The following is an 18,578-nucleotide window of genomic DNA, read 5'->3' on the forward strand; positions in this document are numbered from 1 at the left end:
GGCTTCTATCAGTGTCCCTGCCTCCAGTGGTCCCTCTCAATTTCTGGTTTGCTGCGTTAGGTCTAATGAGCTCTGGGAACCAAAACATTAAAATTCTTCAGCTGTGTCCCAAGTAAGACCTGAAGGAGAGACCAAATGTCCTCTTCAGGAGCAAACTGGCATTACATCTAGCACACAGATTTTGTAAGAGATACTTGGTGTCTCATTTATTTTTATATTTCCAGAGTCGAATACACTATTTGTCAAGTAGCAGCTAAAGAGAAATTGTTATTTTAGTGAATGAATGCTCAGATGCTACTCTCTTCTCATTCTTTGGGTTCTTTGATATATTTTAGAAAGTGTGATTTCTTAGATATTTGTCGACTGTGCAAGGGAAGCCTTACTTTAATTACTCCACAGTTGACATGAAGGCTTTTTAAGGAGTGAAAGCTACTACATAAATTCCAAGCTATTTCTTGGAGGTGAGGCATCCTATCAGTGAGTCAATGTTGTTTTATATCACATTTGGTAATGTTGAGGTTTATGAGTGCTTTGGTATAGTAATTATCCACAAATAATTTGGTTAAGATATTAAAGCTTTGCATTGACATTCTTGTCACTCCTCCACCCCATTGCCCAAGTTAAAAATAAAGCGATGTCAGGATAATAAAAGCTGTGGAAGCTGTTGAAAAAAATGTACAGTAAAATAAACATCTTTTCCTATTGCATGAATGGTATTAAGTCAGGGTTGCTGCCTCAAACAGTGGCAAATGCTGTGCAAAAGCCAGAATGTGTTTATTCTTTCTGACCACTTGAGTTCCCTTTTTCCTTTGTTGTAGGCATCTTTGTGAATGCCACACCCAAAATTCAGGCATCCAGCAGGTCGTCTTCAATATGATGATTTAGATTGGGAGATACATTCATCTCAACTAATCCACTTAAGGGTAACTTAATTAAGAGAATAACATGTGCCAGCACTTTTCTGCTTCTAGGGGAATATTGCATTAGAACATTCACATATTTGCACTTTCTGCAGAAACACAGGCAAGAAAGAAAAAAAGAAAAAAAAAGAGGAATCACAGAGTCTTAAATGTGAATATGACCCAAGAATTCATCCATGCCACCCTTACACGCCCAAAGATTTTATTTCTAAACCAAAATGTTAATGTGTTAATTAAAACTGATGTGATTTAAAAGATTTAGCAGTTTATTCCAAAGTAACTGTATTTATCACACAGAAAAGGTAGTAACTTGCAGGTGGATGATGTTTTTATATAATGTTGGTCCAGGTAAACAAGTACTGAATTATTATTCCTATTATACCATTGAAGTATTTTCTGAGACTGTAACACAGCATGAGTTTTAGTTTAAATGCGTATTATGTCTAATTAAACTTTTAATCCTTTACTGGTTCTAAATTTTATTTTATTTGTATTACTTGGGACCTATTTTCAATTAAGAAATACCAAATGTGGGGCGCCTGGGTGGCTCAGTCAGTTAAGTGTCTGCCTTCGGCTCAGGTCATGATCACAGGGTCCTGGGATCGAGCCCCAAATCAGGCTCCCTGCTCAGTGGGGAGTCTGCTTCTCTCTCTCCCTCTGTCCCTCCTCCCACTCGTGCTCTATCTCTCTCTGTCAAATAAATAAATAAAATCTTAAAAATAAAGAAATACCAAATGATTGATGTTTAAAAGCATGGATTTCCTATATGTTTCTTTAGATTATTTATCTCATATATTGTGACTATAATCGCATTTTGTGTATGTGGAAAATCTAAAGGTGATATTCATTTTCTCCATGCAACTGCTCAAAACTTTAATATGTTCTATTTCTGAAGTTGGACAAGGGATACAAGATTTCTCAAACTGTAGTTCACATTTTGCTTCAATATGCATGTTTTCTGAAATGGCAAAATCCCTCAGGGCTATGTGATTTTTCACTAGTGTGTGTGTTTAAAGTTCATAGGCAAACACAACTGAATAAGTGATGGAACACATTTTCTCTGTATGCCTGAGAAATGCAAATTGTTATAGGTCAATTGCTGAGAGGTCTTGTCTCTATCTTGTATATCTTGTTTGCAATTTGTTTTTCATTTATTCCAAGCATACACAATTCACTTTATATTTGCTTGTTACTTACATGTTGTTCAGTTGTCTGCAAAGTTTGTTTTTAACCTGAGGAGAAACTATTCTCTGTTGACTGTGCCTTCCTAATGTACTAACTAATGCTTATCAACATTTCCAGGGCTAGGAGGGGGAATTCATTGCTCACATACCACCTTGATTACTTGTACTCATTTTTAAAGGAATATTAACTAACAGATCGGAGAGATCATAGCTAAGCTAAGAAACAGATCTATCTGCCTTGTGATGTTAGGATCACATATACCAGTGCTCACCCTGGAAAAGACTTTTCAAATGCAGGGCAAGAGCCCATGCTTGGAGTCTCGCAGATCTGGAGTCCCATTCTAGTCTACCATGTACTAGCTGTGTAACCTTCGATGTGCTTTATAATTCTCTGAACTACATTTCCCCAACTGATAAAATAAGCATTCTAGCCCCATGTCAGAGGACTGTTGTAAGGAATAGGAAGGAACTGGGCAAATCACTAGTGGTATATGACAAACCAGCTCTCAGTTTGTTTGTTTTTTTTAATGTCTTGATTTGCCTTGATTTGTAGTGTGGTGTAAATACTTTCATCATGGTTGATTTCAAACTATGAATGATTTAACAACCACCTGGTAAAATTCTTGAATATGTAACAGACCTCTGGTACCATCCAAGCCCAGCACAGCACTGCTAGCCCTTAACAAATGGTGATAATTACTTAATAGTTATATTTTGTCTTCCATTGATCTAAGAAAATTTTTGCTGTTTGGTGCATTTCTAGACAGATGGAGAATGTGAAAGCTAAAGGAAGAATAGTAATGTATAAGGTTTAAAATATTAATGATTTCAAATAACAAAAAAGAGCTACCTTAACAATTTTGAAAGTAGGTGAAAAACTTACAACAAGAAGGAAACATTTTAATAAGAAAATGTGTTAGTAAAATCTTTAAAAGTAAGAATAGAGATTACCTGTAAGATGTTCTAGATGAATTAAATTTAATATTAGCTTTTTCAGATTGGTTAGAAATGGTTTGATTTTTTCCAGTCTTACTTTCTTTACACAAAAAAGTCCTAAGGGGAAAAGTGTGTGTATTTGATACCTTAACAAATAAAGATAAGCAGACAGCCATTATTTAAAAACCTAGTACTTTCAAAAGAGTTCTTTCGATTTCATCCAGTAGCCAATTTCTATTATTCAAAATTGACTTTAGATTTTAAAGTTTGCTACAAGGATATATTTTTGGAAGTATTTCTTTACTGAGTAACCATGGCGATTTTTCTTTTTTTTTTGGCAATAATGAAAATTTGCATGCGTAGTCTGACATGATGGACAAGGGATGGCATACTTGAACTGGGATTGCTCCAGAACATCTGGACACATGAAACCTGTAAATGACTTTCATGTAGCAATGCACATCTCAATTTACAAAGCACAAATTGTGGGTGATCTAGGAGAAAACCACCAGAATTGCGGGCAGTTGATGAAATCAGCCTGTGCTGACAGTACCATTTTTTATGTGCATTTACTGTGCCATGAGCAGTCAGTGCTGAGACACCACGCCTGGGCAATGTGTGGGCAAACTCGAGGGCATTTCTATGAGTAAAAGCTGATTTACTCCAATGAAACTCCTCTGTCCATTTCAGCAAGAGGAGACTCCAGGATGGGGACACTGAAAGGACATGAGGGTATTTTCTATGTTAATCTCACTTATAAAATGACAGAAGCAAATGGCACAGTAGGTCTACATAGCCAGACAAGGCTGTGAGGAAGAACTGGGAAGACTGTACATTAGAACCCCAAAATTGATGTCCTGCCCTTTAAGTGAGAGATCCTCATGGCAGCATGTTGTCCACCAATGCAAATACCTGTTTCTCTGGAGATGTATATGTCTCTTCCTAAGTGCATGTGACTCTGTACACATTTCCTGTTTCTAGAGATATTACGGATATGTACGAAAACATATTCCATGAAGTTTTGGGTGTTTGATCAGATTTGGGGAAAGAGAGAAAGACTGCAACTTCTTTCTCTTACCTAGGTAAATTAAAATGTTTCTCAGAGTGTGAATTGCCTTTAGTATCACAACCTAGTGCAGGGGCAAAGGTTACATGGTTAAGTTGGTAAAGTTGTCTCAGGTTCATGTTACAATTAAGTAAAATGAAAGAGAGGAAAGTATTCTTTTCCCCTTGACACAAAATGTGATTACTTGCCATCCTTGTGAAACTTTATATCGTCAGCCTTCTGGATAAGCCTGGCTGGTATGTCTACGGATTAGATGCAAAACAATGTGAGAAACATCAATGGATGCTCTTTTATCTGTCCGTTTTTCTGTAGGACTCTTTCCCATGAAAACATATTCATTAATTAAAAGATGTGGTGTATTACAAACTAATGTTGGCAGCTTGACCCAGAGTCAGTACCCATGAGAAATCAAAGTGGGTATATTTCAGGGGTCCTAGGGGCAGAATTTCCGCAGCCGGTTGAATGATACTGTTGTTGCTTCTAGTATATCCTCTCCCATCAGATATTTTGTTTCATGCAATTCACTCTGCAAGCAAAATCCAAAAGCGGGGCACCTACTTAGCAAATGGAAGTATATTTAAGATACTTTGGCAGGTTATTTTTTTTAAATTTAATTTTATTATATTATGTTAATCACCATACATTACATCATTAGTTTTGGATGTAGTGTTCCATGATTCATTGTTATTTTTTAAAGACATAGTTCTCTTCTGAGCCACCTGCAGTATTGAGCTGAAGGCTTGGAAACATGAAAAATCCCACTTTATTAAAATCCTGGGTTTAGGGCTTTTCTTTTAGATTGAAACATTGTCTAACTAGAAAGTATTAATATTGAGTTAGATATATAGGCTTTGAAACATAATGATTCTAATGATACCAGTCATTTTTTAAGTGTGCATTGGCACCACATTGTACCACCGAGCCTCAGAACAGCTCTGCAAATCAGTGCTTTTATGCTGTCTCTTATGTAGTTAAGGAAACGAAGGCTTAGAAAGCAGAAGTAACTCGTCCAAGTTGACATTGCTGGTAAAGGATGGAGTGGGGATTTCAACAAAGGCCAACGGACGCAGCGCCCACGCTCTTAACAAACAGATTTTATTGTCCACTCAAGTCCATAATTTCATACTGGTTGTGTTGGGAAGTGTGCAGATTGACCCATTTTTGTGTGGATGGCAATGTGGAATCTCTGAGTAACGGACGCCCTTGTCTTTTGCCCGTAGGCCCCTGGGGAAGGTGTACGGGCGACTGTGGACCCGGAGGAGTGCAGAGTCGTGCCCTGTGGTGTTTCCACTTGGAAGGGTGGACGAGTCACCTATCTAACTGCGACGAGAACACCAGGCCTCCAAAGGAAAGAAGCTGCTTCCGGGTGTGTGACTGGCACAGCGACCTCTTCCAGTGGGAGGTCTCCGACTGGCACCAGTGCGTGCTCATTCCCGCCAGCCCGGGCCCAGCACCGCCTCGGACCGCAGAGTGTGTGACGGCGCAGCATGGGCTGCAGCACCGGACCGTGCGCTGTGTTCAGAAGTTGAACAGAACCAGGGTTGTAAATGAAATCTGTGAACACTTTGCCCCTCAGCCCCCCGCAGAACAAGCTTGCCTCATTCCCTGCCCCCGGGATTGTGTCGTATCTGAGTTCTCACAGTGGTCCGAGTGCAGCAAGGGCTGTGAGAAGCAATTGCAGCACAGGACCCGGGCGGCCATCGCTCCCCCTCTCTATGGCGGGTCTCAGTGTCCCAATCTGACGGAGTCGAGAGCCTGTGACACTCCCATTTCCTGTCCTCTTGGCGAAGAGGAATATATTTTTAGCCTTAAAGCAGGACCATGGAGTAAATGTAGACTGCCTCATCTTAAAGAAATTAACCTAAGTGGAAGAACTGTTCTGGATTTCAGCTCCGATTCAAAGGAGCGAGTCACCTTTCGACATCAAAGTTACAAGCCACATCACCTCTCCAAGCCCTGGGACTTAGAGATAGGTTATCAAACCCGGCAGGTCTGGTGCACCAGAAGTGACGGAAAAAATGCTATGTTAAGGTAAGAAGGCCTTCAGTGTTTTTATCTTGGCTTCACCTAGCTATTTTACAATGCAATTTTATAAGGTTTCTTTATGATTCCCTACGAAGGGGAAAATTATAACCAGGTTGGGATTTGGATTTTTAGAAGTTTCATCGGAGAAGTTTCCAATTTCAATTATGAATATTTCAGAGTATTGACAAGGCAGAGCTCTGAATTCTTGCATAATTAGTAGTGTAACTATATAGGATAAGGCATATATTACCACGGTTTACCAAAATATCAACCAGTTTAAAAAAAAATAGGTCTGTACTGTTACTACAATAATAAAAGACTAAGCCTTTCTTTATAATGGTGAAAATTCCAATTGACTCTCAAACTTGGGATATAAATTATGCAAATATTTATCATTTTTCATAATCGTGTTTTTAAAATTTTTTGTTTACTTTTGTTTTCATGATTAAGAAGGTTCTCTAACATTTTAGTTGTAGATTTTTCATAGTAGTAATAATAGCAGTAAGTTAATCCAAGAATGCTTTCTATGACATTGATTTGAAAAAAATATTACCTTGCTCAGCAATAAATAGAATTACAAACCTATAGAGGGAATGAATTACAACTTTTTAAAAGGATAGTTTAGGCTTAAAAATTATTTGTAACTGTTTTACTTTAAATTCTAGTACAAAAAAAAAAATTCCATGACGTAAGTATATAGAAATATGTTCAAAGTTGTATTTGTTTAATTTTCCCCAGAAGGTCTTAAATGGAAGCACTGGTATATTACCAAGTTTTTTCCAAATTTAAACGCCTTTCACCAGTACTTAAATTACAAAACAGTGAAACGCTCATCCCTGGAATTAGTCATTATCATCAGTTACTGTTTTCTTGGAACCCACAGCTGGCTGGGAGAGGCTCAAAAGACTACCTCTGCTATTCAAGAACAAAGTAATGTGATGATTGGTTTTTTTTTTTTTTTAATTTGACTTCACAAATGAGCATATTTTATCTTTGATGATTCATTCTGATTTATGCCATATACAATTGGCAAGTCCATTGAAGAATGATTTTATGCCTTTTATTGCCTGCCTCTGTGAAGCCCAAAAGATTAAGCAGATGATTTGGGTGATTATTGTTTGAATGTGTATGTGGGATTCTGTAAAGACATTGTTTTCTTAATATTCCAGAGAATGTTTTCATTTTTAGCTTGCTTGTTTTTGCCATTTTTTTTATTAAGACTATTTTTTAGACTGGTTTTTGATTTACAGAAAAACTGAGTGGAAAGTACCATTTCCGTATACCTTCTCATCACTCCCCTCCACATATACAGTTTCATACATACATCTTGCATCAGTGTAGTGTATTTGTTAAAATTCATGGGCTATGTCAATATAATACTATAGTCCATAGGTTACATTAGAACTCACTGTGTTGCACATTCTATGGGTTTGGACAAATGTGTAATGATATGTATCCACCATTGCTGTATCATATAGAATAATTTCACTGCCCTAAAATCTGTGCTCTATCTATTGATCTCACCTTTCTTCTCCCCAGTTCTGTTCCCTGATAGTCAATGATCTTTTTATTGGTTGCATAGTTTTATCTTTTCCAGAGTGTTATATAGTTGGGATGATACAGTGGTTAGCCTTTTCTTATTGGCTTCTTTTGCTTAGCAATATGCATTAAAGTTCCTCCATGTGTATCCATGGCTTGATAGCTCAGTTCTTTTTATCACTGAATAGTGTTTGTTGGTTTACAAACTACCCCTCTTACCCCATATACACAGGGCAAGGAGAGATCAAAGAAAGAGGCAGACCATTCCAGATTGGTAGATGGCATTTTAATAAGCATGAGAACTTAATTATGAGGCTTGTTTTAGGTGGCTGCAAAATGAGTTGAACTCTGTACCTATCTGCCAAATCTTAAAAGTTTATATAGAGGCCTTAATTGGGTCCAGTCCCGTATACCATCTAGATGGTCTCAAAACACGTTACTCCCTTAAGGCTGTGTCCTTAAAGAAGCTCCCACTGTGTGCAGAGCATATATTCCAAGGACAGGGGAGGGAGTGAGGAGCCTCCAGTTGCCCAAGTCCAGCCCAAGGTCGACTGGAAGTCACAACCTCTTGATTACCTCCTCCAACAGTATTCCATTGTATGGCTATATCACAATTTGTTATCCATTCACCTATTGAAGGACATCTTGATTGCTTCCAAGTTTTGGCAGTTATAAATAAAGTTTCTACAAATATTCATCTGCAGATTTTTATGTGAACACACGTTTTCAACTCATTTGGAAAAATTTAATGTAAGAGTTTGTTTAGTTTTGTAAGAAACTGCCAAACTGTCTTCCAAAGTGGCTGTGTCATTTTGTATTCCCACCAGCAATAAATAAGAGTTCCTATTGCTTCACATTCTGGCCAGCATTTGCTATTGTCAGTGTTTTGGATTTTAGCCATGTTTTGATAGTTGTGTAGTGGTATCTTGTTTTAATTTGCAATTCCTTTTTTTAAAGATTTTATTTATTTATTTGACAGAGAGAGAGACAGCAAGAGAGGGAACACAAACAGGGGGAGTGGGAGAGGGAGAAGCAGGTTTCCTGCTGAGCAAGGAGCCAATGCAGGGCTTGATCCTGGGATCATGACCTGAACTGAAGACAGATGCTTAAGACTGAGCCACCCAGGCGCCCCATAATTTGCAATTCCTTAATCACATATAATATTAGTTCAGCATCTTTTCATATGCTTACTTACCATCTGTTTATATTCCTTGGTGAGGTGTCCAGATCTTTTGCCTATTTTTTGAGTTGTTTTCTTATAGTTGAGTTTTACAAATTCTTTGTATATTTTGTATACCAGTCCTTTATCAGATATGTGTTTTGAAAATATTTCCTTCCAATTGATGGCCTGTCTTTTCATTCTCTCAAAAGTGTCTTTCACAGAGAAGAATTTGTTGTTGTTGTTTTTTTTAATCTTAATGAAGTCCAATTTATCAATATTTCTTTCATGGACTGTTCTTTGGTGTTCCATCTAAAACAACAACAATAAGTTCTCTAAATCTAAGATCAACTAGATTTCTTCCTATATTGTTTTCTAGGGGTTTTACATTTTACATTTAGGTCTATGATCCAGTCTAACTTTTGTGAAAGTATAAGGTCGATGTCTGAATTCATTTTTTTTTTTTTTTTTTTGCATGTGGATATTCAGTTGTTCTAGTATCATTTGTTAAAAAGACTCTCCTTTCTCTATTGAATTGCCTTTCCTCCTTTGTTGAAGATTATTTGACTGTATTTATGTGGATCTATTTCTGGGCTCTGTCTTTATTCCATTGATCTATTTATCTATTTGCCAGTAAAACAATGTCTTAAATACTGAAGCTTTATAGTAAGTCTTGAAGTTGGGTAGTGTCAGTCCTCTGAATTGTTCTTTTTTAATATTGTATTGACTGTTCTGAGTCTTCTGTTTTTCCATATACACTTCAGAATCAGTTTTTTCAATTGCTACAAAATAATTTGCTGAGATTTTGATTGGGATTGTTTGTAGTGTATGGAGCAATTTGCAAAGAAATAACATCTTGATAATATTGATTCTTCTTCTCCATGTACCTGGAATATTTCTCCATTTATGTACATCTTTGATTTCTTCATCAGAGTTTTATACTTCTTATCATGTAAATCTTATACATATTTTATTAGATTGATACTTAAGTATTTCACATTTTTTGGTGCTAATATAAATGTATTGTGTTTTTAATTTCAAATTCTAATTTTTCATTGTTAGTATACAAGAAAACAATTGACTTTTATATATTAACCTTGTATTCTGAACCCTTGTTATAATCTCTTACTAGTTCCAGGACTTTGTGTTGTTATTGTTGATGAAGATTCTTTGGGATTCTCTATGTAGACAAGCATATCATTTGCAGGCAAAGGAAGTTTATTTCTTCCTTTCCAATCTCTTCCCCTTTCATTTTCTTTTCTTGTCTTATTGTATTATCTAGGAAATTCAGTATGATGTCAAATAGGAGTGATAAGGATGGATATCCTTGCCTTGTTCCCGATCTTAGCAAGAGAGCATCTGGTTTCTCACAATTAAGAAAAATGCTAAATGTACATTTTTTGTGGATATTCTCTTTTTAAAAAAATATTTATTTATTTGAGAGAGAGAGCAAGAGCACATGCATGAGTGCAAGCAGGGGGAGGGGCAGAGGGAGAGAAACTCAAGCAGAACCTGTTGGGGGGCTGAGTCTCATTGAGATCATGACCTGAGCTGAAATCAGGAGTTGCATACTCAATCAACTGAGCCACCCAGGCTCCCCATAGATACTCTTTTTTTAATTTTTGAAGATTTTATTTATTTATTTGACAGAGAGAGACACAGTGAGAGAGGGAACACAAGCAGAGGGAGTGGGAGAGGGAGAAGCAGGCCTCCCGCTGAGCAGGGAGCCCGATGGGGGACTCAATCCTAAGACCCCAGGATCATGACCTGGGCGGAAGGCAGATGCTTAAAGACTGAGCCACCCAGTCGCCCCCCCCCATGGATATTCTTTATCATGTTGAAGAACTCCCCCTATATTCCTAGTTTGCTGAGAATTTTGGTCATTCACTGGTGTTGGTTTTTGTCAAGTGCTTTTTCTGTGTGTATAGATATGATTGTATAATTTTACTTTAGTCTGTAGATATGTTAGATTGTATTAATTGATTTTTGAATGTTGAACCAGCTTTGCCTACCTGGGATAAATCACATTTGGTTATGATGTAGTATTTTTTTTTTTCTGTCCTTTTACCAGAATTCTTTTTTTTTATTATTATGTTATGTTAATCACCATACATTACATTAGTTTTTGATGTAGTGTTCCATGATTCATTGTTTGCGTATAACACCCAGTGCTCCATGCAGTACGTGCCCTCTTTAATACCCATCACCAGGCTAACCCATCCCCCACCCCCTCCCCTCTAGAACCCTCAGTTTGTTTCTCAGAGTCCATAGTCTCTCATGGTTCATCTACCCCACCGATTTCCCCCCCTTCATTCTTCCCCTCTTCTTCTTCTTCTTTTTTATTTTTTTTCAACATATAATGTGTTATTTGTTTCAGAGGTACAGGTCTGTAATTCAACAGTCTTACACAATTCACAGCGCTCACCATAGCACATACCCTCCCCAATGTCTATCACCCAGCCACCCCATCCCTCCCACCCCCCACCACTCCAGCAACCCTCAGTTTGTTTCCTGAGATTAAGAATTCCTCATACCAAAAAAAAAAAAAAAAAAAAAATGGGGGCGCCTGGGTGGCTCAGTTGGTTAAGCGACTGCCTTCGGCTCAGGTCATGATCCTGGAGTCCCGGGATCAAGTCCCACATCAGGCTCCCTGCTCAGCAGGGAGTCTGCTTCTCCCTCTGACCCTCCTCCTTCTCATGCTCTCTGTCTCTCATTCTCTCTCTCGCAAATAAATAAAATCTTAAAAAAAAAAAAAAAAGAATTCCTCATATCAGTGAGATCATATGATACGTGTCTTTCTCTGGTTGACTTATTTTGCTTAGCATAATACCCTCTAGTTCCATCCACGTCATTGCAAATGGCAAGATTTCATCTTTTTGATGGCTGCATAATATTCCATTGTATATATACACCACATCTTCTTTATCCATTCATCTGTGGCTGGACATCTTGGCTCTTTCCATAGTTTGGCTATGGTGGACATTGCTGCTATAAACATTGGGGTGCATGTGCCCCTTCAGATCACTACATTTGTATCTTTGGGGTAAATATCCAGTAGTGCAATTTCTGGGTTGTAGGTAGCTCTATTTTCAACTTTTTGAGGAACCGCCATACTGTTTTCCAGAGTGGCTGCACCAGCTTGCATTCCCACCAACAGTGTAGGAGGGTTCCCCTTTCTCCGCATCCCCGCCAACATCTGTCGTTTCCTCACTTGTTAATTTTAGCCATTCTGACTGGTGTGAGGTGATATCTCATTGAGGTTTTGATTTGGATTTCCCTGATGCCAAGCGATGTTGAGCACTTTTTCATGTGTCTGTTGGCCATTTGGATGTCTTCTTTGGAAAAATGTCTGTTTATGTCCTCTGCCCATTTCTTGATTGGATCATTTGTTCTTTGGGTGTTGAGTTTGATAAGTTCTTTATAGATTTTGGATACTAGCCCTTTATCTGGTATGTCATTTGCAAATATCTTCTCCCATTCTGTCGGTTGTCTTTTGGTTTTGTTGACTGTTTCTTTTGCTGTGCAAAAGCTTTTTATCTGGATGAAGTCCCACTAGTTCATTTTTGCCCTTGCTTCCCTTGCCTTTGGAGATGTTTCTAGGAAGAAGTTGCTGCGGCTGAGGTCGAAGAGGTTGTTGCCTGTGTTCTCCTTTAGGATTTTGATGGACTCCTGTCTCACATTTAGGTCTTTCAACCATTTGGAGTCTATTTTTGTGTGTGGTGTAAGGAAATGGTCCAGTTTCATTCTTCTGCATGTGGCTGTCCAATTTTCGCAACACTGTTTGTTGAAGAGACTGTCTTTTTGCCATTAGACATTCTTTCCTGCTTTGTCAAAGGTTAGTTGACCATAGAGTTGAGGGTCCATTTCTGGGCTCTCTATTCTGTTCTGTTGATCTCTGTGTCAGTTTTTGTGCCAGTACCATACTGTCTTGAGATGACAGCTTTGTAATAGCTTGAAGTCTGGAATTGTGATGCCGCCAAGTTTGCTTTTCTTTTTCAACATTCCTCTGGCTATTCGGGGTCTTTTCTGGTTCCATACAAATTTTAGGATTATTTGTTCCATTTCTTTGAAAAAAGTGGATGGTATTTTGGTAGGGATTGCATTGAATGTGTAGATTGCTCTAGGTAGCATTGACATCTTCACAATATTTGTTCTTCCAAATCATGAGCATGGAATGTTTTTCATTTCTTTGTCTTCTTCAGTTTCTTTCGTGAGTATTTTATAGTTTTCTGAGTACAGATTCTTTGCCTCTCTGGTTAGACTTATTCCTAAGTATCTTGTGGTTTTGGGTGCAATTGTAAATGGGATCGACTCCTTATTTTCTGTTTTTTCTGTCTTGTTGTTGGTGTATAGGAATGCCACTGATTTCTGTGCATTGATTTTATATGCTGCCACTTTACTGAATTCCTGTATGAGTTCTAGCAGTTTTGGGGTGGAGTCTTTTGGGTTTTCCACATAAAGTATCATATCATCTGCAAAGAGTGAGAGTTTGACTTCTTCTTTGCCAATTTGGATGCCTTTGATTTCTTTTTGTTGTCTGATTACTGTGGCTGGGACTTCTAATACTATGTTGAATAGCAGTGGTGGTAGAGGACATCCCTGCCGTGTTCCTGACCTTAGGGGGAAAGTTCTCAGTTTTTCCCCATTGAGAATGATATTCGCTGTGGGCTTTTCATAGATGGCTTTTATGATATTGAGGTATGTACCCTCTATCCCTATACTCTGAAGAGTTTTGATCAAGAAAGGGTGCTGTACTTTGTCAAATGCTTTTTCTGCATCTATTGCGAGGATCATATGGTTCTTGTTCTTTCTTTGATTAATGTATTTTATCACACTGATTGATTTGTGGATGTTGAACCAACCTTGCAGCCCAGGAATATATCCCAATTGGTCGTGGTGAATAATCCTTTTAATGTACTGTTGGATCCTATTGGCTAGGATTTTGGTGAGAATTTTTGCATCTGTCTTCATCAAGGATATTGGTCTGTAATTCTCCTTTTTGATGGGGTCTTTGTCTGGTATGGGGATCAAGGTAATGGTGGCCTTATAAAACGAGTTTGGAAGTTTTCCTTCCATTTCTATTTTTTGGAACAGTTTCAGAAAAATAGGTATTAATTCTTCTTTAAATGTTTGGTAGAATTCCCCTGGGAAGGCATCTGGCCCTGGGCTTTTGTTTGTTGGGAGACTTTTGATGACTGCTTCAATTTCCTTAGTGGTTATACGTCTGTTCAGGTTTTCTGTTTCTTCCTGGTTCAGTTTCAGTAGTTGATACATCTCTAGAAATGCATCCATTTCTTCCACATTATCTAATTTGCTGGCATATAGTTGCTCATAATATGTTCTTATAATTGTTTGTATTTCTTTGGTGTTGGTTGTGATCTCTCCTCTTTCATTCATGATTTTATTTTTGGGTCCTTTCTCTTTTCTTTTTGATAAGTCCGGCCAGGGGTTTATCAATCTTCTTAATTGTTTCAAAGAACCAGCTCCTAGTTTTGTTGATCTGTTCTACTGTTCTTTTTTTTCTATTTCATTGATTTCTGCTCTGATCTTTATTATTTCTCTTCTCCTGCTGGGTTTAGGCTTTATTTGCTGTTCTTTCTCCAGCTCCTTTAGGTGTAGGGTTAGGTTGTGTACTTGAGACCTTTCTTGTTTCTTGAGAAAGTCTTGTATTGCTATATACTTTCCTCTTAGGACTGCCTTTGCTGCATCCCAAAGATTTTGAACAGTTGTGTTTTCATTTTCATTGGTTTCCATGAATTTTTTAAATTCTTTAATTTCCTGTTTGACCCATTCATTCTTTATTAGGATGCTTTTTAGCCTCCATGTATTTGAGTTCTTTCTGACTTTCCTCTTGTGATTGAGTTCTGGTTTCAAAGCATTGTGGTCTGAAAATATGCAGGGAGTGATCCCAGTCTTTTGGTACTGGTCGAGACCTGATTTGTGACCTAGGATGTGATCTATTCTGGAGAATGTTCCATGGGCACTAGAGAAGAATGTGTATTCCATTGCTTTGGGATGGAAAGTTCTGAATATATCTGTGAAGTCCATTTGGTCCAGTGTGTCATTTAAGGTCTTTATTTTCTTGTTGATCTTTTGCTTAGATGATCTGTCCATTTCAGTGAGGGGGGTGTTAAAGTCCCCCATTATTACTGTATCTTTGTCGATGTGTTTCTTTGCTTTTGTTATTAATTGGCTTATATAAGTGGCTGCTCCCATGGTAGGGGCATAGATATTTATAATTGTTAGATCTTCTTGTTGGATAGACCCTTTAAGTAGGATATACTGTCCTTCCTCATCTCTTATTAACAGTCTTTGGCTTAAAATCAAATTTGTCTGATATAAGGATTGCCACCCCAGCTTTCTTTTGATGTCCAGTAGCATGGTAGATGGTTTTCCACCTGCTCACTTTCAATCTGCGGGTGTCTCTGGGTCTAAAATGAGTCTCTTGCAGACAGCATATCGATGGGTCTTGTTTTTTTATCCAATCTGATAGCCTGTGTCTTTTGATTGGGGCAGTTAGCTCATTTACACCTAGGGTAACTATTGAAAGATATGAATTTAGTGTCATTGTATTGCCTGTAAGGTGACTGTTACTGTATATTGTCTGTGTTCCTTTCTGGTCTGTGTTACTTTTAGGCTCTCTCTTTGCTTAGAGAACCCCTTTCAATATTTCTTGTAGGGCTGGTTTTCTCTTTGCAAATTCCTTTAGTTTTTGTTTGTCCTGGAGAGTTTTTATCTCTTCTTTTATTTTCAAGGAAAGCGTAGGTGGATATAGTATTCTTGGCTGCATATTTTTCTCATTTAGTGCTCTGAATATATCATGCCAGTCCTTTCTGGCCTGCCAGGTCACTGTGGATAGGTCTGTTGCCAATTTAATGTTTCTACCACTGTAGGTTACATATCTCTTCTCCCGAGCTGCTTTCAGGATTTTCTCTTTGTCTCTGAGACTCATTAGTTTTACTATTAGATGTTGGGGTGTTGACCTATTTCTATTGATTTTGAGAGGGGTTCTCTGTGCCTCCTGGATTTTGATGCCTGTTTCCTTCCCCAAATTTGGGAAGTTCTCTGCTGTAATTTGCTCCAATATACCTTCTGCCCCTCTCTCTCTTTCTTCTTCTGGGATCCCAATTATTCTAATGTTGTTTTGTCTTATGGTATCGCTTACCTCTCGAATTCTGCCCTCATGATCCAGTAGTTGTTAAGCTCTCTTTTTCTCAGTTCTTTATTTTCCATCATTTCGTGTTCTATATCGCTAATTCTCTCTTCTGCCTCATTTATCCTAGCAGTTAGAGCCCCCATTTTTGATTGTACCTCATTAATAGCCTTTTTGATTTCGACTTGGTTGATTTTAGTTCTTTTATTTCTCCAGGAAGGGTTTCTCTAATAACTTCCATGCTTTTTTCAAGCCCAGCTAGTATCTTTATTTTTATTTTTTATTTTATTTATTTATTTTTTTATTTATTTATTTGACAGGGAGAGACAGCCAGAGAGAGAACACAAGCAGGGTAAGTGGGAGAGAGAGAAGCAGGCCTCCCGCCGAGCAGGGAGCCCGATGCGGGGCTCGATCCCAGGACCCTGGGATCATGACCTGAGCCGAAGGCAGACGCTTAACGACTGAGCCACCCAGGCGCCCCCCAGCTAGTATCTTTAAAATCATCATTCTGAAGTCTAGTTCCAACATCTTACTAATGTCCGTATTGATTACCCCCCAGGCAATCAGTGCTGCCTCTTGTTCTTTTTGTTGAGGTGATTTTTTCCGTCTTGTCAGTTTGTCCAGAGGAGAATAGATGAATGAGAGAACAAAATGCTAACAGGATACCAATGTCCCCAGAAAATATACACTAAACAAATTGGAAGAGACCTGAAACCGGGGGAAAAGAAAGGGAAAGAAAGAAAAAAGAAAAAGAAAAAGATAAAAACAAACAAACAAAAACAAAACAAAACAAAGAAAACAGAATATTGTCAAATATGATCAGGTTGGTGCATAGATCAGTGCCACACACTAGATTTTGGGCATATCTTGGTCTGTTAGAAGAAAGTGCCTCCCAAAATTTTAAAGAAAGAAAAACTTATATATGTACAAAAATAAGGATTAATATGATGAAGGGATGGAATATGACTGTAAAGATGAAAATTATAAAAGATTCTATAAAAGGAATTGATAAGATAAGAAGTTTGTTAAAAAAAGAAAGAAGAGGATTTAAAAAAAAAAAAAAAACAGGTAGAGAATGTGATCAGGCAGGAGACTAGAAGAAAGCCATACACTAGAGATTTAGGGTATGTTTTGATCTGTTAGAAGAAACTGTATCCCAAAATTTTAAAGAGAGAATAACTTATATATATATCTATATATACCAAAAATAAGGGTAACTACTATGAAGGGATAGAATATGACTCTAAAAATGAAAAATATAAAGATTCTTTTAAAAAAGGGATTGATAAGATGTTGGTTGAAAAAGGGAAAAAGAAAAATTCAAAAAAAAGAGGGAAAAAGAAAGTTAAAAAAAAATTAACTTTAAAAGACTAAAGAATCATGGGAAAAAAAGCCATGAATTCTATGTGCAGTATTCCCCTAGTGCTGGAGTTTTGCCATTCTCATTGATCGGTAAACTTGGTCTTGGCTGGCTGTTCTTGCTGATCTTTTTTGGGGGGGTTGCCTGTTGTCCTGGTTCCCAAATGTCTTTGCCGGAGGCGGAATTGCCCTGCCCTTGCCGGTCTGGGCTAAGTAATCTGCTCGGGTTTGCTCTTGGGAGCTTTTGTTCCCTGCAAGCTTTCTGTACAGCTTTGGAGGAGGAGAGTGAAAATGGTGGCCTCTCAATCTCTGCCCCCCAGGAGCCGAGAACTCGGGGCCCCACTCCTCAGTGTGCCCCAGAGAAAAGCAATCAATCATTCCTGTCTCCCTGGTCTTCCGCCACACTCCACGCTCACCTGGCCTGCGATGGAGTGTCTCTGTCTCTGGCACACAACCCCATGTGGAGTCTCCAAACCCAGCAGATCCCTGCGGTGCGCTCCCGCACCGCTCCTCCCGGGGGAGGAAGGGGAGTCTCCCCGGATCCGCCGCTTGTTGGGTCCCTGCTGGAGGAGCAGTGGCCCAACTGTGCCGCAGATTACGGTTTATGGCAACCCCGAGCTGAGAGCCTGCTCCTCGGCTCCGTCTCTGCAGCCGGCTTCCCCGCTCCAATACCTGGGAGCTCTGCCGCACTCAGGCACCCCCGGTCTTTCTGTGACCCCGAGGGTCCTGAGACCACACTGTCCCATGGGGGTTCCACCCCCCACTTAGCCACTGGAGCAACGTCCCTCAGCACAGCCGACTTCTAAAAGTTCCGATTTTGTGCTCTGCTGGTCTATCACTTGCCGGTAGTGGCTAATGGAGGCCCCCTCCCCTGCCATCTATCCTCCCGAATATCACCTCGGATTCACTTCTCCGCACGTCCTACCTTCCAGAAAGTGGTTTGCTTTTCTGTTCAGAGAGTTGTTGCTATTCTTTTCTTCGATCTCCTGTTGAGTTCATAGGTGTTCAGAATGGTTTGATCCCTATCCAGCTGAATTCCTGGGACCAGATGAAATCCAGGTCTCCTACTCCTCCGCCATCTTGCTGCTCTTACCCATGATGTAGTATTTTTTTATGTATTGTTTGGGTATTATTTGCTAATATTTTGTTGAGAATTTTTGCATATATGTTTATGGGAGATATTGGTCTTAGTTTTCGTTTCTTATGTCTTGGTATGGTTTTTGGTAATAGGGTAATG

At 38.7% G+C, this 18,578-nt stretch overlaps 1 protein-coding gene across 1 annotated transcript in view; it reads left to right on the forward strand.

Annotated features, from left to right (window-relative positions):
• The first annotated feature begins 5,139 nt into the window (after positions 1–5,139).
• Positions 5,140–18,578, forward strand: part of THSD7B (thrombospondin type 1 domain containing 7B) — a 568,319-nt gene continuing 554,880 nt past the window's right edge. The window contains exon 1 of the mRNA XM_078070024.1: positions 5,140–6,137. Coding sequence (XP_077926150.1) covers positions 5,140–6,137 — 998 coding nt within the window. The remainder of the gene's footprint in view (positions 6,138–18,578) is intronic.

Source organism: Halichoerus grypus, chromosome 4 (genome assembly GCF_964656455.1).
Source record: "Halichoerus grypus chromosome 4, mHalGry1.hap1.1, whole genome shotgun sequence".
NCBI classification, from domain to species: domain Eukaryota; kingdom Metazoa; phylum Chordata; class Mammalia; order Carnivora; family Phocidae; genus Halichoerus; species Halichoerus grypus.